Source organism: Geotrypetes seraphini, chromosome 15 (genome assembly GCF_902459505.1).
Source record: "Geotrypetes seraphini chromosome 15, aGeoSer1.1, whole genome shotgun sequence".
NCBI lineage: Eukaryota > Metazoa > Chordata > Amphibia > Gymnophiona > Dermophiidae > Geotrypetes > Geotrypetes seraphini.
This window is the reverse complement of record NC_047098.1, coordinates 19,320,694-19,344,678: the sequence shown is the minus strand read 5'-3', so window position 1 is coordinate 19,344,678 and position 23,985 is coordinate 19,320,694. Positions and strand designations below refer to the sequence as shown.

Sequence of the window (23,985 nt, the reverse complement as noted above, 5' to 3'; positions counted from 1 at the left end):
CTCATAACCTTCATTCACTGAGCAATCTGCTCGTATCTGTATCTTTCTCCTCAGTTATCAAATCACAACTTTCAGAACAGTTTTGCTGAATTGATGCATCAGGTTCCTCTCTCTGGTCAAATATAAGTCCTGTCTAAAGATACATCTTTTTAACGTTGCTTTTAAATCTTAAACGTTTACAGGGAAATTCTTTAACCAGTGAAAAATGCTGTCAAAAACAGCAGTGTTGAAGCACCTACTGATGCCTATATAAAAGGTGGTTGGAATCACAGCTAGGTAGCCGCATTAGGCCGCGGAACGCCAAAAGAGGTGTGGCCAACATCAGAAGTGGCATTAGGTGGGCTAAAGTGACTACTTAGCCACAATTCATGGCAAGATAGGCAGCTGTAATGTAGGCCCGGAAAACCCAGGCCTACATTTCAGCCACTGCAAGATCCTAAAATCAGCCCGCAGCAGCCATAAGCTGATTGCAGAAGGGGAAGTTATCCCCAATCAGCTGAACTGGCAGGGCTTCCCGAAGCCGCAGCTTTGGGGAGTCCTGCTGGCTCAGATGATTTGGGAGGAAAATACCCCTGCTGCGATCAGCTGAACGGCTGCAGCAAGGGACCCATTGGCAGGAGGGATGCCCACTCCCTCCTGCTAGAACCCCTCCCCCCTGCTCAAAGTCCTGTGGCAGGAGGGATGTTCACTCCCTCCTGCCGGCAGGCCCCCCACAATCTCCGATATACCCCAACCCCCCTCCTGACATCCCACCCACTTTCCTGGTGCATCCTGGGATACACCGGGAGGGGCAGATTGACATTCTAGGCCCCTCCCAGTGTATCCCAGAATGCACCGGGAAGGGGAGAGGCCCCCTATTGAGAAGAGGCGGGTCTGCCAGCCAAAAGGAGCAGGAATAACCTCCGGCTGGCTTTACTACAAAAGGTATATGAAGGGGATTGGGGTGGGCTTAGGGGTGCTAGGAGGGGTTGGAGGATGTCAGGAGGTGGTTGGGGGTATTGGCAGTTGGGGAGGTCATGGGTTTGGGGGGGGCCTGCTGGCAAGAGGGAGTGGGCATCCCTTCTGCCACAGGACTTTGAGGGGGGAGGGTTCAGGGGTTCCAGCAGGAGGGAGTGGGCATCCCTCCTGCTGCAGGAATTCGAGGAGGCAGTTTGGGTGTTCTGTTATCCCTCCTAGTAATGTCGAGGGGTCCCCTGCTACAGCCGCTCAGCTGATTGGGGCAGGAGTATTTCTCTCCCCCCACCTCCCAATCAGCTGAGCCAGCTAACCATACTTTCATTAACACCATTTTGCTCTGATCGTCCAGATGATGGTTCTACCTCAGCTGGATTATTGTAACTCCGTTTACTTGGGCATCAACACCAATCTAATCCACAAACTGCAGCTCATCCAGAACAATGCTGTAAGACTAATAGTCAATTTAAAGAAACATGACTCGATTTCAGCCTTCATCAAACAACTGCACTGGCTACCCATCCCATCCCAGATTAACTTCAAAATATCATGCATTGTACACCACATAATCCATGGAAACTCAGCCCCCCCCTCCACAGCCTGGTCCTCCTCCATGAGAATCCTTATCAGAATTCAACTAAACCTGCCTTCCACAAAGAATCTCCATTATAGATGAATTCTCCACTCCATGTTAACCTTCTTGGGTGTAAAACCGTGGAATCACCTCCCTGAAACAAGCAGAAAAGAAACTAGCTGCAGCTTATTCTAGAAGAAGCTGAAAACTTTTCTCTTCAACAACTGAACCTTTATGCTTCTCATTTAGGCCTCTCCCTCTAGTCTTTCCTCCGCCCCTCCCTTGGCCCCTTCTCTTGTAAGTCGCCTAGAGCCTGCTCAGGTATGAGCGACACACAAATGGAAGATTAGATTAGACTCCCCGAAGCCACATGCAGCTCAGCTGATCAGAGATAACTTCCCCTGCTGCGATCAGCTTATGACTGCTGTGGGCTGGCTTTAGGATCCTGCGTCTGCATAGATAGGTGGCTGAAACGTAGGCCTGGATTTTCCGGGCCTACATTCCAGCCACCTATCTTGGCTGCATCAGGCGCAATTCTTTAACCGGCCCTGTTGAGTGATTGACAAGTAATTGGCAGCCACCGACATAGGCACCGGTTACAGAATCCGGTTCTTAGATCTTCTGGATGTTGGTCATCTCAGCTTTTACTAAAATTACTGTAATAAATTTCACCAAATTACTTATTGACCTTTTCTGTGTACCTTGACTATCCTATAAGATTCGTAGAAGAGGGACTGCAGTGTTCTCGCTAGGACTCTCCCTACGTGTGCCAGTCAGCTGATTTTACTGACCACTTAAGCTAAGTTAACAGAAAATTTCATATTCCTCTGACCACCTGCCTCCCTTCCCCTGCTACTTCTTCATGCCATCTGGCTGGCAAAACCTTCTGGGAAGAACCTTGGACTGTCTGAATACTTCCAGCAGTTTTTTTCCAGAGCATGTGTCAAATATGGTGCATATAAAATTTTTAAAAAATGTCACTTATCTTTTAATTATCGCAGCACAGTTGCTGAACACTTTTCCCACAGCAGTCCACTCTAACTTGGGAATTCTCAAAAGTAACTTATCCATTAAATGCAGTGACCTAGGAAAACAAACCCTCTAACAGAAGAAAGAGTTGGGGAGAAAGGAGGGGAATGAAGACTTGTAATTCTGCTTTTTTGTTGCTTTGACGTTCAAAGTGGCGGGCACTGGAGGATTAAGGGCTAGATTCTCAAATCTTTGTGGTAAAAACTGATGGGCCACTGTTGCAGCCATTTCAAAAAGGCGAGTCATTCTCAAAAAAACTGGGCAAGCAAATGAGGTTGGCGGAGAGAGCGAAGGTTCACTAAATTTACATAAGATGAGTTGCTGGTGATAGAAACATAGAAAGGTGACGGCAGAAAAGGGCTACAGCCCATCAAGTCTGCCCACTCTACTGACCCACCCCATTAAGTCTGAGTGCTGCTCGACCCACGTAGGATGTCCCATTTATTCTTAAAGTCGAGCACGCTTGTGGCCTTGATTACCTGCACCAGAAGTTTGTTCCAGTGATCTACCACTCTTTCTGTGAAGAAATACTTCCTGGTGTCACCACTAAATTTCCCTCCTCTGAGTTTGAGCGGGTGCCCCCTTGTGACTGAGGATCCCTTGGGAAGGAATATATCGTTTTCCACCTCGACACGACCTGTGACGCACTTAAAAGTCTCAATCATGTCACCCCTTTCCCTGCGCTCCTCTAGAGTGTAGAGCTGCAATTTGCCCAGTCTTTCCTCGTATGAGAGACCCTTGAGTCCGGAGACCTTCCTAGTGGCTATTCGCTGGACCGACTCAGCTCGAAGCACATCTTTACGGTAATGTGGCCTCCAGAATTGCACACAGTACTCCAGATGAGGTCTCACCATGTTTCTATACAGTGGCATTATGACTTCAGGTTTGCGGCTGACAAAGCTTCTATTGATACATCCCATCATTTGCCTTGCCTTGGATGAGGCCTTCTCCACTTGTTTGGCAGCCTTCATGTCTGCACTGATGATCACTCCCAAGTCCCGTTCTTCTGAAGTCCTAGCTAGTGTTTCTCCATTCTAAGTGTATGTTCTGCATGGATTTCTGCTGCCGAGATGCATGACCTTACACTTCTTAGCGTGATCGGTACATGCGCAGAATACACCAAGAAAGAGGTGTAAATGTGTGCATGTGCCGGGAAAAGCAATGCCATAAGCGGTGTGTCAATCATAGGCATGCCATAGCTACTGTATGAAGGGAAGGGAGGGGAGATGCAAAGTCTGCATTCAACAAGCGTGCATAAGACATGCCTTTTCTCCCCCCCAAATTGCTATAATCCATGTAAATCTTGTAATTTGTTTTTAATGTCAAATTTCATCGTAAACCACAGCCAGAAACACATAAGATATGGCTATAATATACACGCTTAAGCAGCGTGCTTTTGTCCACCCCCTCCCCCTCTAAAAAAGACTATAATTTATGTGAATCATATAGTGTTTTTTTTTTTTTTTTTTTATGAGCCACACTCAAAACACACGCCAGAGATACGCTTTTCACAGTACCAGCAGCCCTGGACCAGTTGCTGATTTTTGGTTGCCAAAAGCCGATGCTGCGCTTGGAGAATCATTCAGCGACGTTGAAGAATCCATTGGACTGCTCATTTAAATATTGATGAGCCCATTTGCATGGCAGAATCAGAGACCGCTAGGAAGCTCAGAAAAGGCCACAGTAAGCCGTTTCGATAATCAGCTGCTAAAATACCTACATGCTAAACCGACTGGAACAGGTTTAATGACCACATTAAAGGCAACCTTAAGTTTTGAGAATTTGGCCCTAAGTGACTTGCTCAGGACCACGAGGGATTTGATCTCTCAAGCTCTGGGTGCAGAGGCAGCAGCTCTACCAGTGAGCCACATCTTCCCCGCTGTCATTCAGGACACGATGAACCAGGGATAACACCTTGAATCCAAGACTTCAAAAGACCGGTAACTAGTGCAGTTTTTTAAGGTTGTTTTTTTTTTTAAGCACAGGAGTAATGTGATCAGGGTGAGAAGGTCCCATTAACAAATGAGCTGACAAATTTTGGACTACTTGTAGGGCCCAGAAGCAGTGGAATGACAGGCCCAGGAAACATTGCAGATTAAAATAAGCCTAGTTACCGTATTTTCACGCATATAACGCGCGCGTTATACACGATTTTACAAACCGTGCATAACCTTGCGCGTTATACAAATTTTATTTTACGTAGTTCCCCCCCGACCTCCGATTCACCCCCCCCCCCGCAGGACCACTCAGCACCCCCACCCCGAAGGACCGCTCGCCCGCACCCCCACCCCGAAGGACCGCTCGCACGCATTCCCACCCGCACCCCTACCTGAAGGACTGCTCGCACCCCCACAGCCTCCCGAACCCCCCCCCCTATCATGAAGACGCTCCTACCGGTGTCCTGCTGCTTCCTCTTGGCGGTCCCGGCCCTTCTGTGTGCCCTGCGCCTGTGCTGCTTCCTCTTCCGGCGGTCCCGCCCTTTCTATGACGTCATTGTGCCAGGACAGTTTTCCTTCATTATTTGTATCTTAGGCAGAATAACATACAAGATCCCCTCCCCCTCCCATGTTAACCATATCTTTTTTTTAAATGTTTAAAGTCTTTGTGAATATTCCTGTGTTTGTAGGCGCACAGTCCCTTCCATTAATTTAATAGCAACTATTAGTGTTAGTATAAGTTATCTGAAAATACTTTTTTTTTCCAGTTGTCAGGTTTTTTATTGGTAACAGATTGATCTAATATGTTTAAAATCTGCACTTCATAGTATCTTAGCAACGAGAGAGGCCAGAGCCCTAAAGTGGCCATTTAGCGTTAATTAGTTTGCTTTAATGGCCCATGTTAATGATATGCAAATGAGTTTTGTGCAACTTATTAACATTAGCATATTAATTTGGACACTATTACAAAAAAATTAGCTACCCTAGGAGATGGATATTTTTAAGGTGCCTTTCTTGTGTTTCACAAGTTTTGCATATTATTACCTATTAGCATAAGATGTGTTGCATAAATAGTTTATTGACCTGGATAATATACTTTAAAAGAATTAACACAGTAGATTTGTCATTGTTAATGTTTTTAATGCATCTTAATGAATGCAAAGATGTTGGCACACTTCAATATACTGTAATTTTTTAATGTACGTATATAGGCCAGTTTCAAAGTTGTGGGGGGGTTTTGTACCATCTTCCATAAGATATTCTATCTTATTTATTATGTTGTGACATGTCTCAAAGTTACTCATGCACAGTTGCGGCTCAGTGCAAGTCTAACATTCCAAGAGACAGGATATCAGGAGAATACTTGTGCGAATCAAGTAAGAAACTGCTAGATTTGGAGCACCGTTCAGTGATAAAATTTCTTACAAAAGAAGGGAAAAAGCGGAGATTCATGAACGCATGACTGCAGTTTATGGCGAGTCTACCCCATCATCCTACAAAGTAAAATTTTGGAGCAAGCAGTTTTAAGTGGGGTAGAGAGTCCATTGAAGATGATCCTCACATTGGATGGCCTGAGGAAGCAACTTCCACAGAAATGTGCAAGACGAGGCTTTAATTTTGTCAGACAGCTGAATTAAGGTTTGCAGAATAGCTGAAGAAATGGGCATCTCATTAGTTACACAAGTATGCTGACACCGTGTCAGAAGGCCACGAGGCTCCAGTGTTGTCAGGAGAACTTGGAGATGCTCAGTGAAGACCAAGTGAATTTTTTTTTCATTCGGTGACTGGAGATGAGACTTGGCTCTATCAAAGAGATCCTGAGTCCAAAATGGAGTCAATGCAATGGAGGCACAAGTCATCCCCCATCCCCAAGGAGAAAAGATAAGGAAAACTCACAGTAGGTGTGCTGCTTATTCATGACAATACACTGATCATATCCAATGCGGAGATGAATTGAGCCTTCCCTAGTTGGTCAATTAACTCATCCACCCTCGGCATGGGGTAGGTATCAAATCTGGACACCACTTTGATCCTCCAAAAGTCAATACAGAATCTTATACTTCCATTGGGCTTCGGTACCAGTACTGTCAGCGAGGACCACTTGCTGGAGGACTCCTCTATGACTCCCATCTGTAACATGTCATTAACCTCCCTTTTCACCGCATACTGTTGAGACTTAGGGATCCGGTAGACGGATAACTATTCCAGGCTTCATGATGATCTCATGTGATGAGTTTGCCCCGGCTTTGTGGAAAAGACTTTTTTGTTTTGGAAGATCAGTTTTGCTCTAGATTCGTTCTCTGGGAGGACTGCAGCTGATCCGAGAATGATATCTGGATGGCTGTAGGATCTGTCTCACGCATGGGCCAAAGTCTTCCTGCAGGACCAATGCTAAGGTCATAGGAATCTATTCTTTAGTAAATTGATGTGAAATATTCTGGTCTTGTTTCCCTGATCAGGTTGCTTCACTTTATAATTCACTGGCCAAGTCTGGGCTATGATATCATAGGGGCCCTGCCATTTGCAAAGCAGTTTACTTTCAGAGGAAGGCAGAAGGCAAGGATCTTGTCTCTGGGTTGCAGAACTCTTGGTACTACTTTGGTGTTATACGCTGACATTTGTCTCTGATGGGCTTTCTACAGACATTTTCAAGTGGCTTCTCTGGCCTTTTTCATTTGGTCTTTCATTGTTTCTTCCCTGGCTGGGTTCTTCTTCCCAGGTTTCCTTTATCATGTCCCATATAGCAACTCAAAGGGGGGAGAACCACATCAAACATTTTGTATGACAGGAGTGAGTCCCAATTTTCCCATCCTCTGTCATAAACTTCCTAAGCATGTGCTTCAGGGTCTTGTTAAACCTCTCAATCAGGCCGTCGGTTTGAGGGTGATAAATCGAAGTTTTCGGGATCTTGACTTACAGCAAGGTACATAACTGTCTCATTGTCCTCAACATAAAAGTGGTTCCTTGGTCTATGAGAATTTCCTTTGGAATGCCTACAGGGGCAAATACTTCCCACAAGGCCTGGGATACCATTGTAATTTTCATATTGCCTAAAGGAATCGCCTCAGAATACCTGGTGGCATAGTCAAGGATGACTAGCATATACTTGTTCCCATGGGTCGTGCACTTCAAGGGCCCCACGAAATCCATAGTTACTGCGGATGGACAGACTAGATGGGCCATTTGGCCTTTATCTGCCATCATATTCCTATGACCACGGGGACTGGCACAAGTGGAGCGGGTGGAACCTGAGTAGGATTAGTCACTTGACAGGTGAGACAGGCTTGACAAAAAAGGTCCACCTGTTTTTAGATACCTGGCCAGTAGAAGCACCTATTAATATGAGTGATATCATCCCTTTTAGTTCTAATGCGACAACTGCTTTTTATAACATCGGGAAAGGTTTAGATCAGTGGTCTCAAACGCAAATCCTTTGCAGGGCCACATTTGGATTTGTAGATACTTGGAGGGGCCTCAGAAAAACTAGTTAATGTCTTTTTAAAGAAATGGCAATTTTGCATGAGTAAAACTCTTTATAGTTTTTAAATCTTTCCTTTTGGCTAAGTCTTAATAATAATATTGTAATTTATAGCTAAAGAGACATAAGAACATAAGTAAGTAAGTAAGTAATGCCTCTGCTGGATCAGACCAGTGGTCCATCATGCCCAGCAGTCCGCTCACGTGGCGGCCCATCAGGTCCAGGACCTGTATAGTAATCCTCTATCTATACCCTTCTATCCCCTTTTCCTTCAGGAAATCATCCAATCCTTTCTTGAACCCCAATACCGTACTCTGTCCTATCACACCCTCTGGAAACGTTGGGTGAAGAAAAACTTCCTAGCATTGGTTTTGAATCTGTCCCCTTTTAATTTTTCCAAACGCCCTCTCGTTCTTGAAGTCTTCAAAAGTTTGAAGAATCTGTCTCTCTCCACTTTCTCTATGCCCTTCATGATCAAGAAACTGTTTTATTTTACTTTTGTGATTATTATAAACATACCGAGGGCCTCAAAATCAAGTTTCAAGTTTAATAAAATCTTTGATTAATCGCTTAATCACATTTCTAAGTGATGAACATTTAAAAAAAATTACAATCTTTGGGAAACAATACAGTACGTTAACAATTTTACATCCAAACAGACTAAAAGACATACTTAACAAACAGTAAACACAAGGAAAACAGAGGATGAAATACAAATTCCTTAAAGAAAAGTAAGACAATCAGGGTAAAAACGAAAGGCAGGGAAAACAAAAAAAAAACGCAATAAAATAAGAATTTTTAACCAGCAGATTGTTAACTAATTATCAAAAGCATCCTTAAAAAGAAAAGTTTTTAGATTTCTCTTAAATTTCTCCAGATTACGTTCTTCCCTTAAGTAAATAGGGAGAGAATTCCAAGATTGAGGTGCAGTGACTGAAAAAATGAATTAACGCATAGTTTCAGATCACTGCTTTAGATGGATCTTCTAAACATGTGCATGTATTTTCATGCTGCCATCTGTGGCTTCGAAGCCCTCTTTAGCTTAATTCCTTGTGCTGGCTAGCCAGATATTTCAATCGGTTCTCCTTTACTCAAAAAGAAGGGAGGACACCAGGCGGAAAACTATCATGGCTGAAAGTAAATCCCTGACTCACAATGGACTTTGTTCAAGTACCTATAAATCTCTGACTCACAATGGACTTTGTTCAGGTACCTGTGAGATAGAATTCTAGAAAACACAGACTGGCCTATTAACATCTGAGATACTCATGAGATTGGTGATGAGTATGGTGGTCACTGTGGACCATCTGGGCTCCAGTACAGTCCTGAGGTCCTTAATTGTTAAAAGCAACTGCAGAAGAAAAAAAAAAAAATACCTGATGCTGCCTTTAGCCATTCTTCTACTTTTCTCCTCCCTTTAAAATTGCTTCCTGGCTGATTTTGGGGATCCTAAGGAAATGCAATAATAATTAAAAGCCCCCCCAAACCTAGTCATTCAGAAGCTTCTCCTGTAGTCTAATGGGCAGGTCAGGCTTCCCAAACAAACAAATCCAAAAAGCACACTAGGGGGGGGGGGGGGTAGAACAGAAACAAAAAAAGGTTTTAAATAATCAGTACAGTAAAGTCAGATATGTGAAAAGTTGGATGATAAGGAAAACGATGGTAACCCCTTAAAAAAATGCACAGAAAACATACTTTATACATATAGAACAGGCATATAGGGTATCTGTATTTTAAAATATTGTTTATTAATACTAATCAGCAACAAAGTGAACAGAAATACAGAATCGAGCAAGGGAACCATATTTATCTACTACATGTTATTTCTTTCATAGGTACTATAGTTCGATTGTGAGCCCATTGGGACAGAGAGTACCTGAATAGATTTTTGGCCATTACATAAGTCAATTTAATTGTTTTGTAAACCGCCTCGAATTCTTTGGGAGATTTAGCGGTATATAAGATACCACATTAAATGAAATGAAAATATGTTCAGCCTCATTTGAAATGTCTTCTATAGCAGACAACATGAACTCAAATGCAGAACTGAGCATTCCAAAATGTAAAACGACAATTGTACTGAACATAATTGGAACCCCATTTCTCAAGTTGTTCGATCTTCTCAGTCAATAACAGTATGAAACGGGCATCAAGAAGGCAGAACTGAAACTGGAAACTCTCCACACTCCAAGTTCACAGGCAAAACAGATTTAAGGATGAGAGGAAGAATAAAGAAAGTATTGTAAATATAAACAAACAGCAATAGTGTACATAGAGTATTGCATAACTGTGCACAAGAATCTTACTATGGTTCCCTTGTTGCAAAAGTACAGTCTCGGATCAAAAATTGGTTCCCTGGCAGTAGTGGTTTAGTAAGAGGGGGGGGAGACCGCCCTGGGGATGGTCTTCAAGGGGGCACCAGTCCTCTCCTCTCCACCCCTTGACGTATCTCTTTAAATGCTTGCCGGCACAAACAGCATCTTCCATTTGCTGTGCTGGCCTTGACTCCCTTCTGATGTCACTTTCTGGTTGTGAGACCTAGGATGTGATGTCAGAAGGGAGCCGAAGCTGGTGAACATTTCAAGAGGGGGGGGCACCCAAGCGGTGGGGAACAGTGTGGGGGGGGCACATTGCTCCTGGTGCCAGCCTCACTCGCTGCGCCACTGCCTTGCAGGAAAAGCAGGTTCTTGGGCCTTTGCGGAGCAGCATCTCGGATCCAAAAATTGCTGCCATGCTGTAAGAGCAAGGTCTCAGCTCAAAACATCTTTAATGTTCATTTTCTGTAGCACTTTGTTTACCTTCAACTAGTGCTCAAATAAGCATTGTTAGCAGCATCTCAGATCAAAAATGGTTCTCTCCATGAAAAAGCAGTGTCCCAGACCCAAAATTTACTGCTTATGCTGGAAAAGCTTGGTCATGGTTGGATTAGTAAATGGATAATCGAGACTGTACTGTACTTTAATTCAAAATAGCCAGTAAGACTCGGTGCAAGCAGTCTACTGTCAGCAGGTCAGTCTGCTTCTTCTGAGGCATTTTCCTCATCTTTTCCCAAAAATTACAAGGACCAGTTTATGCCTTTTCTACAAAAGGAACAGCCAGTTCAGTCCTCCTGTAAGCTGTTGGTTCAGGGTAATTCAGAGTTTCTGCAGTTGATGGCTGTGATTTCTTCAGGATGCATCTGATTTTGCTTTCTCAATTACACTGCTGCATAAGAGGTTTTCAGCAAACTCAGAATAATTTTTGGAGGATGCTGATCCCATTCTGGGCTCATACTACTGCCAGAATTTCCTCCAGTTATCTAAAAAATGCTGGGAGTTCCCAGAGAGCTGATAGCCTTTTCTATCATTATGGACTGAAATTCATCTGTAAAGGGGGTGGGGAATAGGCAATAGTTGATGCCTTACTCAGATGGTTGCAGTCCAGATTAGTGCAGTCAAGGCCTGGGTGGACCAGTACCATGGTGGTAGCTCTCAGGGTCAGTCCAAGGATTTTTATTTATTGAGCTGTAGGGAGTCATATCCTGGAGCCAGTGCTGTGCTGCTATCCTTCTATGATAGACAGAGATTCTGGCAGTGAGGATCACACAGGAACCTGGCTAGTGGACCAGTTGTCTGGCTATGAGCCCTCCTGTCAACTCTTATCCTCTTTTGGTCGCGGCAGGAAGTGAACAGGCTTGCAGGAGCTCCAATGTATTTGGTGGGAGACAGGCTGGGGCACATCTGGTATAGGTCTTGGGAGCCTGAGCAAGGGGGAGGAAGTGCATGAGCATCCTTATGCAATCATGTAGCCAACAGTTTTAGTGGGCAGTGTCTGACGATCTTTGTGGAGGGTGGAATCATGGCCCTCAAGAACGTTTAAGACAGAAGAGCTGAGTTGCTCTCAAAGCATGCTTTTGTTGCCTCCACTGTGAGGACCTAGGTCATGATATGTGCAGGTTATGGGTCCAGTCCTTGATCTCGTTGTTGCTCTTATCCCTTTGGATTCAGCAGCTTCTGCAGTCACTAGAGGTGGCTGCTTGGAATCAACAGCTATGTTCTGTAACATCTGCACTGGGGCTAGTTCAGGGGGAACTGTGATGGTGTAGCACATGCTTGGACTGTGGATTCATCCTTGAAGCTGAGGCTTAGGAGGCTCCTGTTCAGAGCGAAACTCCTGTTCAGGAAGGGAATCCACAGATGCTGATTAAGGACTTGGTGAAGCCAGGCTACAAAGTTGCCTGACGATCACGCAAAAGTGGCTGGTAAGGCTTCATCAAGCAAGTCTTCTGGCAAGTAGACCTCAACCTCTTCAGATTACATCTCAGAGTTTATTAAGAAGTTGTAACCCTTTTGGGTGACCCCCTCTAGTGTAGAAGATAAGTTCCAATGAATGCTAGCTTAGTATTCCAACTTTAATTGATGCAGTGCTCTAGTCCTGAAAAATGCTCATCTGCAGAGGTTTTAAAATACTTTGATATCAGTGAAGGAGGACCTCACAAAAGGTTGGGTGTTTCATTGCATTATAAACCATATTGTTATATTACTGTATCAGTTTTATCACCCCCACCCCTATCTTTCCCCTTGAGACTATTATTGCAATGCTTTTATGTTGCACCAATAATAATCTAATTGTGTCATCATTTTGCTCATAATGTCCTGATCAAAGGCAGGAGGTTGTGACCTTGGGAAGCTAATGAGCAAATAATACACTTCCCCCTCCCCATTCGCGGTGTCAGCAATCGCGATTTCACATATTCGCGATTTTTTGGGGAGGGGGAAAAAAGAAAAAAAAAAAACCCCATCGTTAAGTCTTCCCCTCGGCATCCCGGCCTTACCTGGTGATCTAGCGGGCTTTCGGGGCAGGAGCGATCTTCCTACGCTCCTGCCCCTTGCAGATCGCCATTAGGAAATAGCTGTAGGGAGTTCCCGTCATAGTCTCGAGAGACTACGGGAACTCACAGCAGCCATTTCCTAATGGCAATCTGCACGGGGCAGGAGCGTAGGAAGATCGCTCCTGCCCCGAAAGCCCGCTAGACCACCAGGTAAGGGCGGGGATGGGTCAGAGCCGGATATTCGCAGTTTTTCACCATTCACAGTCCGGCTCTGCCCCTATCCCCCGCGAATCTGGAGGGAGAAGTGTAGTCCAATACGAGGGATTGTTTTTATTTTTTTGTATTTCTATTTATTAACTTTTAAAAGGGGCTTAATATGAGAACTAATACTACAATTTTTCAGGTTTTTGACCTCCAAAGTCAATAAGATTTTGACTGAATCAAGTCTAGTCTTACTAATGATGCTATTTCTGTTTCAGTTTTCCCCAGCATTCCAGAGAAGCCAGGCATGCCTTGTCCAGGAGAAGACAGTGAGTAAAAGAATATTCTCCAATAGTTGTCCTGTTTTTCACTTCTTTATTTTAAGCTATTTTGATTAGTTGGCCTAGCTTTTGTTGGCCTAGCTTTTGTAACTAGAATTAAAGCTATTCCTAGGCATAAAATTAAATGTCCTTTGACAGTGACTTGCCTCCTCTTGCACAAGTTTGTTTTTACAACAGAATCCAATCTCCAAATGAGAGAAATGTTAATCTTTTCTCTACAACACGTCCAGTTTTTAAATGGACATTATTACCTTGTTAATAATGTACAGTAGATAGCAATAACTTGCATTATTATAACTTTTTCCCACAATTTACTTAGGTCCCCTTTTACAAAGGCATAGTAGTGATTCTCCCACGGCAAATGCACCAAAGTCCATTTAATTTCAAAGGGCTTCAGTGGATTTGCTGCAGGAGAATCACTACTGCAGCTTTGTAAAAGGGGCTCTTATTTCCTTAACCAATTTAGGAGGCCATTTTTAAAATTTGGGATGCTTGTACGCCTGCAAGTTCTTCAATAGGCATAATTCCACATGGGTACTTCAACATCAGATTCCTCTGTGTTCCTTGCCTTGGCCCTCTTAACTCTCTGAAAGGAAGAGCAGGCTTTAGCCTTGTGATTTTATCTTGGTAAATGCTCAGTATTCTTAAATGTAAGAGGATAGACACCAAGCACAGAATACTTCAGTTCATAAAAGCATTGCAATAACTTCTTTTTCTAAGACATAGCAGGGTAATTTGCATGAAGATCATTTACAATACATCCCCAGTATTTTCCTGGGTAAGCTAGATGGGTCATTTCAAGCTTTATTCACCACCAGCTGTTACCTAGTAAAATCCTTTTGAAAATCTCTTTCCAAAAGGTTGAGAGAAATAGGAGTCCCAAATCAAAATGTACAGGGAAGTCTAAAATGCCTAGAATTTCAAGAAAGGTCACGGTGTACTGGATTTTTGATGTGCAGCATTGTTTGGCAACTTGCTGAAGAATAATGTTGCTTGTAATAGTTTTCATTTGTGCTTAAAGCCTGAGACCAGCTAAAGTTGACATAGAATAATCCATTACTTTTCAAACCTTCCCTGAAGGCACATCTAGCCAGTTAGGTTATCAGGATTACCACAGTGAACATGCATATGAGGTTTGCATTAAATGGATCTTCAGTATATGCATATTCATTGTCTTATCTTTGCTCACAGACTTGTCGGCTTAGTAAGAAGGGCTTTATGAGGAATGATAACAAAGGTCCACTGATAAGTAGAGTGGCAAAAGTCAAAATGAAATCTTGAAGATTAGGAAAGGTAAACAGAGTTGTATATCAATATTTGGGCACTGAAGAAGTGGGAAATTGGAAGGCAATAAAAATATCAGGTATAAAACGGAAGCCCATGAATTAGGGAAATTAAGGTGACTGATGAAATAACATTGCGACGATTGGTGCAACTCCTCTAGAGGACCAAATAGTAAATGACCGAGGTAAATAAAGGAACAACTTGGGAAAACTGTTTTCTAATACTCAGTCTGTCAAACACGCTCACTGACCTGGAGTGGTGGACGAAGGCACTAGTGTGGTTACAGTGACTGAAAATGATTCAGTGATGATCAGGACTGGAAAATAAATATACCCCAACTGAAAAGATGGGGGTAGGTGGGTGTATCATTAATAAGTATCAGTGTGTGAGAGATGTTTTCTTTGAATCAATTGATTTAACCAGTTGCCTGGTATCCTAGAGACCTTTAGCACCTGCTACATCCTTAGTAACTCTTTTCAGGTGATGGCACTTGAATAACATCCCATAGTAAGATTATTTGTCTCCTTGGACACAGCTCTACGTTTCTTATTTTGCTGATATTTATAAGAATTTCTTGTTGAGATACAATTGACTCCTTCTCTAGTATGAGTACTATAGCTGAATCGGAAGTGCTTTGGTCCCAGTTCACAAATGGTTTCTGTACCAGTAAGACTCATCAAAGCAGTCTTACTGGTACAGACACCCTCCCAGTGTTCAAAAGGGTTCTCCGTGGCTGCTACTGATCGCAAGGAGCTCATTAGTATTTAAACGAGTTATCCTTCTGATGCATAAAAGGGAACACCTTTACTTTTGTCATCGCTAGAGCTGCCGGTAACTGTTGTACATGTGTTGTGCAAGCACACAACAGGCATAACAGCATTTAAAAAAACAAACCACAGCCCTGCTCTCCCTGCCAGCCAATCAGCTGAGCCAGCAGGACTCCCCCAAAGTGTTCACAGTAACATTTAAATGAGTTAAGGTGGGATTTGTACCTGGATGCCATTGTTAAAAGTCCACTGCACTGACCACTGGGCTGCCCCTCTGCTTTGCAGGGATATTTATGTGGCCATTTTTATACAGATGATGTCAGATAGATGTTTTTGTGCCTGTGTTTTTTTGGAGCGTTCATATTTTGGACATTTCATTTTGGAAAAGGTTGTTCATTTTGGTTGTTTTCAGTGCAAGAATGTATTTCTCACAAATTTCCTGACATTTTTCCTGTTAAAAATGGCTGTGAGATGGACTTTTTTTTTTAATGATTATAAGCAGAATATCCGAATCCCACTTTTGGTTGTGGAGTCCATATTTTAGTAAGGATCTAAGAGGGTAGAGGTAGTCCAGAAAAATGCAAAAAAAAAATGGTAATGAATCTTCACCAAAACACACACAAGATGATATCTGAACGCCTAAAAATATTTGCTTGTTGTAAAATGTTTATACTGCTCAATCACAACGTTCTAGATGGTTCACAATCTTAAAAAATAAAATTTTAAAACATAAAGAATTAAATATCAAAACAAAAAATCCTAGACAAATGGTCTCCAACCTCTTTCATGTAAGGGCCTCAATGTGAATACGAGAAAGTTGTGAGGGCCACCAAGGTCATGCATGTGGGGGAAAAAGAACCCGATGTTCACTTACAAAATGGGGGGATCACCACTAGGGGTCAGTAACCTGGAAAGAGACTTGGGAGTGATGGTAGACGCAACACTGAAGGCGTCGGCGCAGTGCGCCACGGCCTCAAGGAAAGCAAACAAAATGTTGGGTATCATTAAGAAGGGTATCACGACCAGGACGAGGGAAGTCATCATGCCGCTGTATCGTGCAATGGTGCGGCCGCATCTGGAGTACTGTGTCCAATACTGGTCACTGTACCTCAAGAAGGACATGGCAGTACTTGAGAGAGTCCAGAGAAGAGCAACTAAACTGATAAGGGGTATGGAAAACCTCTCATATACTGACAGACTGAAAAAGCTGGGGCTGTTCTCCCTGGAAAAGCGGAGACTTAGAGGAGACATGATAGAAACCTTCAAGATCCTGAAGGGCATAGAAAAAGTAGACAGGGACAGATTTTTCAAATTATGGGGGAGCACAAGTATAAGGGGGCACTCGGAGAAATTGAAAGGGGATAGGTTTAGAACAAACGCTAGGAAGTTCTTTTTCACTCAGAGGGTGGTGGATACATGGAACACGCTTCCGGAGGCTGTGGTAGACAGGAGCACATTAAATGGTTTCAAAGAAGGTTTGGATAGATTCCTAGAAGAAAAAGGGATTGAGGGGTATAGATAGGTATAGACCACTACCCAGGCAATGGGCCTGATGGGCCGCCGTGGGAGCAGACCGCTGGGCAGGATGGACCTATGCTCTGCCCCAGCGGAGGCAACTTCTTATGTTCTTAAAAGATTTCAAGCTTACGCATATTACTAGTTTTGTAAGCCGCCTTGACCTGCTTGTTCAGACTGGGTATTAAACATTAAAAATTAATACTAACTGATTCTATAACACTTCAAGGATATACTTTAAAATCTCATTTTATTTTGGATTGTTAATAGTGTCAAATTCCATAAATGAGATAGATACTTGAGTCACTTAAGGGATTGGTTGCAGTTACTATATTAAGTGTTCAAGTTAGAAACTAACGCATTTACGGTATTTGAAGAACATTTCAAGCAACTGAGGGCTGCAACGGAGGATTTTGGGGGCTGCATGTTGGAGACCACTGGCCTAGACCTTCATCATTTCTTTCCAGCAAATTTGTCTTGTAAATTCAGTGTTTATCAACGGCCTGTCAGAACAATAAAGCTTAAATTCCCTTTTAAATAGGCACGTATTTCGCTTAATCTAAAAGGCAGTGGGTTCCAAAACTGCAGACCCAAAATATAAAAAATTGAGTTACGATAGTATTCTAATCACACCATCTGATATGACAGAACTTCAGTAGCATCTTATTACTTGCTCATAATGCATGAGCAAGTTGCTAAATGTACAATTTTGAAGCAATGGTAACTGAAACTTGTTTTCATTACATTAGTGATTTCTGTTCCGCCGTTACCTTGCGGTTCAAGGCGGATTACAAAAAGGATCTATCTGGCCATTTCCAGAGGAATTATAGAATAGTTAGGGAGTAGTCAACTTGGTTCATAGGGATGAAGTAGTTCTTGTGGCATTAGGTTGTTTTAGAGAGTGGGGAGGCGTTAGGTTGGTTTCGATTGTTGGATATCAGGGATTTTTTAAATAGTATAGTATGTTTTGTCACAACTTTAAACATGATGTACAAAACTTTAAATTTTATTCTAAAATCAACAGGTAAACCAGTATAAATGTCTCAAAGCAGTAGTAATACGTTCAAATAGGCTAAAAACTCATCAAAACTCTAATCACAGAATTGCGGTCAATTTGCAAAGCCTGAAACTGATGCTTAGAAACACTCACTCTAGAGCAGTGGTCTCAAACTCAAGACCTTTGCAGGGCCACATTATGGATTTGTAGGTACTTGGAGGGCCTCAGAACAAAATAGTTAATGTCTTATTAAAGAAATGACAATTTTGCATGAGGTAAAATTCTTTATAGTTTCTAAATCTTTCCTTTTGGCTAAGTCTTAATAATAATATTGTAATTTATAGCTAAAGAGACATAGGATCAAGAAACTGTTTTATTTTACTTTTGTGATTATGATAAACATCCCAAGGACCTCAAAATAGTACCTGGAGGGCCACATGTGGCCCCCTGGCCGCCAGTTTGAGACCACTGCTCTAGAGGAAAGTGACATGGGGAACTACACAAATATTTAAATATTTGAAATGCCCTAATGCACAAGTAATGAATACTTTTCAAAGGAAGGGAAGCTGTAAAACTTGGAGACATGCAAGTAAGGAGATCTACTGTAGAAGTAACATCACAGAAAGGTTGTTGGAACCTTAGAATGCCCTCCTGGAGGAGATAATGGAGAAAAATGGTGATAAAAAATGTAGGATCAACATATTTTCCTAAAGGCAAGATGATAGAAGGCAGGCATTGGGTGCTCAGAACAGCAGTAAAATACCTTTTGTGCTTCAAAGACAAGATGATGGAGTCGCTTAACATCCCTCTGCTAGATGGACCATATGGGTCTTTATCTACCATTTACTATGTAACGAGAATGCAGATTGTGAGATTGTGCAGGTAGGGATTTTTGTTGTTGTTGCATATTGGCCTTTCACTGAATGGGCCATAAAGTCCATCTAGAATTCTAGATGGTGCATATTTTTAGACTCTTTTATAAAGACATACAGCCACCTATGTATATATGAAATTACAGAAATCCTGCAAAAATAGCATCTAGGTTGTGGTTGCTGATATTTATGCCTGTTCAGGAGCAAGTGTAAATTGCAACTCTGCTCAAACTCCTCCCCTGATCACACCTACTCTACAAGTATGTGACAGCTTGCAGCACACATGCTTCTAGCTTGACCTACTTTATGAAAGTTGTTTTATGCACAAAAAAAGGATTATAAAATTACTTCCCTGGTGTACAAGCCAGCAGTTCCTTTAGCCCTGCTGTTTGCTATGGATCTTCAGTTTGTTTTGCGATTGCAAAAAGGTATTTGTGTTCCTTGGGAATATTGAGTTTTCTCCATGGCTTCTTATGGAGCTGGGTCAAATCCAGTGTTTCAGAAAATAGCAAATGAGGTGGTATATGGAATCTGAAGCATGGCCTATGATTTCTGAGAGGCAAGCTATGTAAATTCTCGCAACATGAATGACATTATCACCTGGAATGATGTTTGAGCAAGCACAACTTGAGTGACGTTATCACCTGAATGTTTGAGCAAGCACAACTGTGTATGCCTGCTCTTTCCCATCTGCTGCTGTCGGGGCAAGACCAAGCCAGACTATTAGCTTAAAAATATAACTCTTTGGGGAGCAAGTGGGGAGGATATGTATGGATTTGTAACCTGCTCTCCTTGGAACACCTGCTTACAGGTAATTGGTTTTTCTCCAAGAACAAACAGGCATGATATTCTCATAAATGGGTGATGTCTTCAATGGAGCTGGTACGGACACTGTCGTTTCTTTAAATCTTTGAGGCAGTGCCCCCACTGCGAACATGCAGGTGCCTTCTCACCTGACAGCAATGTAGTCTCAAGTTTATGCAGAGCTAAGAAGCTGCATTCTTCAGTGTCTCCTCAGCACATCAAACCTTTGTTTGTTTTTATCCTTCCCAGTATATTTCTCCTTATTTTCTTTATAAATTTTACTTTTATCATATAATTACATTTTTCCTCGAGTTTCATTCATTTTTGACAACTTTTCCATTTTGGGCCTTTGTGCCCCCTGAGCCTTTACCCATGCCCGTGAGGCCTTACATTGCTGAATGCTAGCTATCATCATTTTCTGATGGCTTTAACCAGAGTGGTCTCTGGGATATTATATCAATCTGACTCTGGAATGTTAATGCAGAGACCAGGTCTAATCTACTTGAGTTCCTGGACTATTGAACTTTTTGACTTGGAATTATAGGAACTCAACTGGACACAGTACAAAGCCATACTTTCCTTCCACAACAGAGTAGACAATCTGATCAGCTGTTCATGGAAGGTGTTCCATTTGATCACTATTACTGCATGAAAAATGCTCCGCCTTCTTGTTCACATGGACTCAACAGTCCATGTGATCCCCACTAGTGCTGCCCGATTCAGGGAAAAATTTTTCAATTCGATTTTTTTTCCTGCCCAATTGGGCATTTTTTCCAAACATCATGACAAGTTTATTTTGTAGCCTTTCCACCACCCCCCTCCCTCCTTTGCCTGTGCAGTGGTGTAAACAAAATAAAATACTTTTCTTCTCTCTGTTAGGTCCTAGCTCACGCTCACTGTCTAACATCAGCTCTGGCAGGATACACATTTCATATCTGGCATATTGTAATCACAAAATAGAAAATAAAATTAATTTTTTCCTATCTTCCACTGCCATAGCCAACATTTGTTTCTTTCCCACTGTCTACCATCTATCTATCTATCTCCCCCTCTCTCCCTCTCCCTCCCCCTTGTGCCCTGGGTCAAGCCTCCTCCATATAGCATCTCTCCCTTCCTTCCCTCCATTATCATGTGCAATGTTTTTCTCTCTCCCCATATACCATCTCTCCCTGCCCTCCACCCTATGTCCAACATTTCTCCCTCTCTCTTCTCTATACATGTCTCCCTCCCCTTCACCATATGAAGGATTTCTCCTTCATCTCTTTCTACCTCTGTTTCATTGCTCCCTTCCTCTCCTCCACTCCAATTCTTCCTCTCCCCCCCCAATGTGCAGCATCTTTCCTCCCCTCCCACCCATTCCCTTGTGCAGCAGCTTTCTATCCTTCCCTCCCACCCCCTGTGCAACAGCACCCTACCGACCCTCCCACTGTGAGACTGACATACTTTGAGACCTCCTAAAGCAGTAGCAGCACTCTGTACGGCTTGCTTCCCTCTGTAACATATCTCCAGAAACTGAGTATTTTTAGCTCAAAGAGTGTAGAAGTGGATCTGCTAGAGAAAGGTGGCTACCATATATTTTGTCAAAGATCCAGCAAGATCTTATGGATTGGTAGGGAGACCATGTCCTTGATATTTTTCAGGAATTTTAGGATCTCCCATTATCTAATTTCTCAGATCAGCATTTGATTGTTGGGATTTGTATCTTGTCCCTTTTGAATCATATTAGGGTAGGAGGCCTTCACACGGGTCTAGTCTGGTTTTGCTTCTGGTGACTATTGAGGTGGTATGCTAGGGAAACCATTGGAGCAAGGGAGATTGAGGAGTATTGTTAGCAAGAGAACCTGGAAGCAGACAATTATTCAAAATCATTCTTGAAGAGGGCTTGATTGGTAGACTTGAGCATGATGAGGGGGAGAACAGGAACCTATTCCCTGACTGAGTGAAATACAGGAGGAACGATGTTCCAGAAGAATACCATCCTGAAAAAGTGGATGTAGAGGAAGGGAGGCAGCACTAGCAGCTTGCAGATTGTCACTGAGCAATTTTTGCAGCAGTTGGATAAGTACTGGTTGTTCTAAGCTAAAGTCTACCATGGTAGTCTATGAAGAGGAGATTTCAGGATGGTAGTACTGCTAGCCACAGTTGTAGCATTCTCTGATCTGTTGCTTGGAGCATCTGAATGAGCTAGAAGGAAGAAGAGCTGTAAGTGAGATGTCTGTGCTTGGGCAAGGAGAGGTAAAAGTCTTGTGAGCTTTTGTTCCTGTAAGTGGGGGAAGGGATGGCAGTAGAACCAAAACAGTCCCTGTGCCTGTCTTTGCTTCTATGATGTTTAAGGATTGGGGTCTCTTGCATAATGGGTGGTCTTAGGATGCTTCTTAGATTGGAGCTTGCCAACACACAGGGCAACATCAATGGAAGACATTGAATCTGGAGTTAGAGCTGAGGCAGTATCTGCATTAGAGAATGACATGGGGGTCATATTTGTTCCCATCCTCGTAGGATCTCTCTCCATTCCCGTCCCTGCAAGTTCTGTCCCTGTCCCTGCTATCTCTTAAGTGTTCGAGTCTTGTGCAGATGAGGTCAGAGCTTGCAGGGATGGGACAGGGACAGAACTCACGGGGATGGGACAGGAATGGGGATAGTGTTAGTGCTGTAGATGGAGGAACATGTGGCCCCTGGTGTGATTTGGCAGAGCTGCTGAAATGGGGGTGGGGAGGGCGGCGGAGGACGCCTGAGCTGAATCTGCATTTTTCTGATGGTTGGAGTCCATGCTCAGTATCATTTTGGAGTTGTCTGCAACAGAGAAATAAATGGCTGAGCTATTAATGATTTGGTCTCATCTTCTGTGGGCTTACAGGAACATTTTCCCATACTTACTGCGGTACAGCAGAAGACAGTGAGCACACATGTGATGTGCATCTGAAAGGGCCATGATTCTGGAATACTGAGAGCATTTTATAAAAACTACTTTCTTTGTGTTTGCCATGAATAACGAAGCAAGAATGATCTCGAAGTGAAATGAATTCAAGAGCTTTTTTTTTTTTTTTAAGCAACAAGACTAGATTCCATCTGACCTGTCCAGGTAGATGATAGACTTTGCAAGGGTGGTAGTTACCACTAGGATGGTACTTTTCATACATGTTATTGTATGCTATGGAGGGACAGGTCTGTGCTGGCTCCATCATTTCTCACTTGTGTAGATGCCTTGTTCTAAACATCCACAGATAATGTAATTCTGTTTAGCATCTTTTTAAGATGTATTAACACCAATATCTGCATTCAGTCTGCTAAACATACCTCTTTGTTTATGAAAAGCACAGAGTTTGTTCATATTCTTCTATATTTTTATATGACCTCTTTATCTTAGCCATTGCAAGGGCAGTCTTGAGGTCAGGGGCCGCTTTGGAAGCTGATATCACTATACCCCCCTGCCTGATCAGCAGGTGTCGCTATTGGGCAATGGGTGAAATTAAGGTTTTTGGGGGTCCCTGATTACTGCAAGAAGACACAGATTGCAGTGAATATCATAGCCTTTATGGAACCTAATTAAACATGCTGTAAATATATATTTTAGCTGATTCTTTTATGTTGCTCCCCCTAGCTGTTTGCAGTTGCACTCAGCTGAATGATGGTTGAGATTATGCTGGTGTGCCTGGGGTCTGATACTATTGCAGAGTTTATCCCCTCTGATGCTTTTCCTCTTACCTGTGAGTTTCTGATTTCTCAAACTGAGGCTTTCAGTTTTGACAAAGTATGACTGTTCTGTAATACCAAACCCTGACCATTTGCTTTTGTTTTGCAGTGAAACAATTTGTCTTTCCCTTAGTTGTAAAATTTGTGAAGATTTACAGGCATGCATGTATGTAGTGCTAGTTTGCTGATTTCCTGTTGTGCTATATTATACAAAATGATTACAAAATCCAGCCATTCAGATTTATTATTTTTTAATGTTCTAATTTTACAAAAAAACAACAAAACATGCTGTAATACTTTATTTGCTAAAGCTAGCTTTAATAAAGCATACTATGCCCAATTAGGAGTAATGATTATATTTGTAGGTTTTGATCATTTCAGCTCCTCGGCATCTATGCCATGCCATGTTTTAGTGTGTGCCTCAGCTGTTAGCTACAGCCTCTCAAGGGAAGCCAGTACCACCCGTGCCTGGATACATGAGGCAGAGATGTGAAGGGGAGAGAACCAGTCTTCCATTAAATATTTGCTCTTAATATTCAAGTAGAATCTGCCTGTTGTCCTTGGTGTTTAGTGCTATTCAAACAGCAGCACCAGTTAAAATAAGGAGACAGTGGAAATGTTTGATTTCATACGTGCTGCATTGTAAAGAATAAAGAATTACTTGCTGAGGAAGCAAGACCTAGTGAGTAATACAACCATTTTCTATAGATTTGATGTACCTTCAGTGAG

The 23,985-nt window shown here is 42.6% G+C and overlaps 1 protein-coding gene across 4 annotated transcripts in view; it reads left to right on the top strand.

The window, feature by feature from the left end:
- PRKCZ (protein kinase C zeta) overlaps window positions 1-23,985 on the top strand; it is a 173,556-nt gene that overhangs the window by 26,360 nt on the left and 123,211 nt on the right. For all 4 annotated transcript variants that reach the window (XM_033922026.1, XM_033922023.1, XM_033922024.1 and 1 more), the window contains exon 5: window positions 13,262-13,312. In XM_033922026.1, the coding sequence (XP_033777917.1) occupies window positions 13,262-13,312 (51 nt within the window). The remainder of the gene's footprint in view (window positions 1-13,261; window positions 13,313-23,985) is intronic.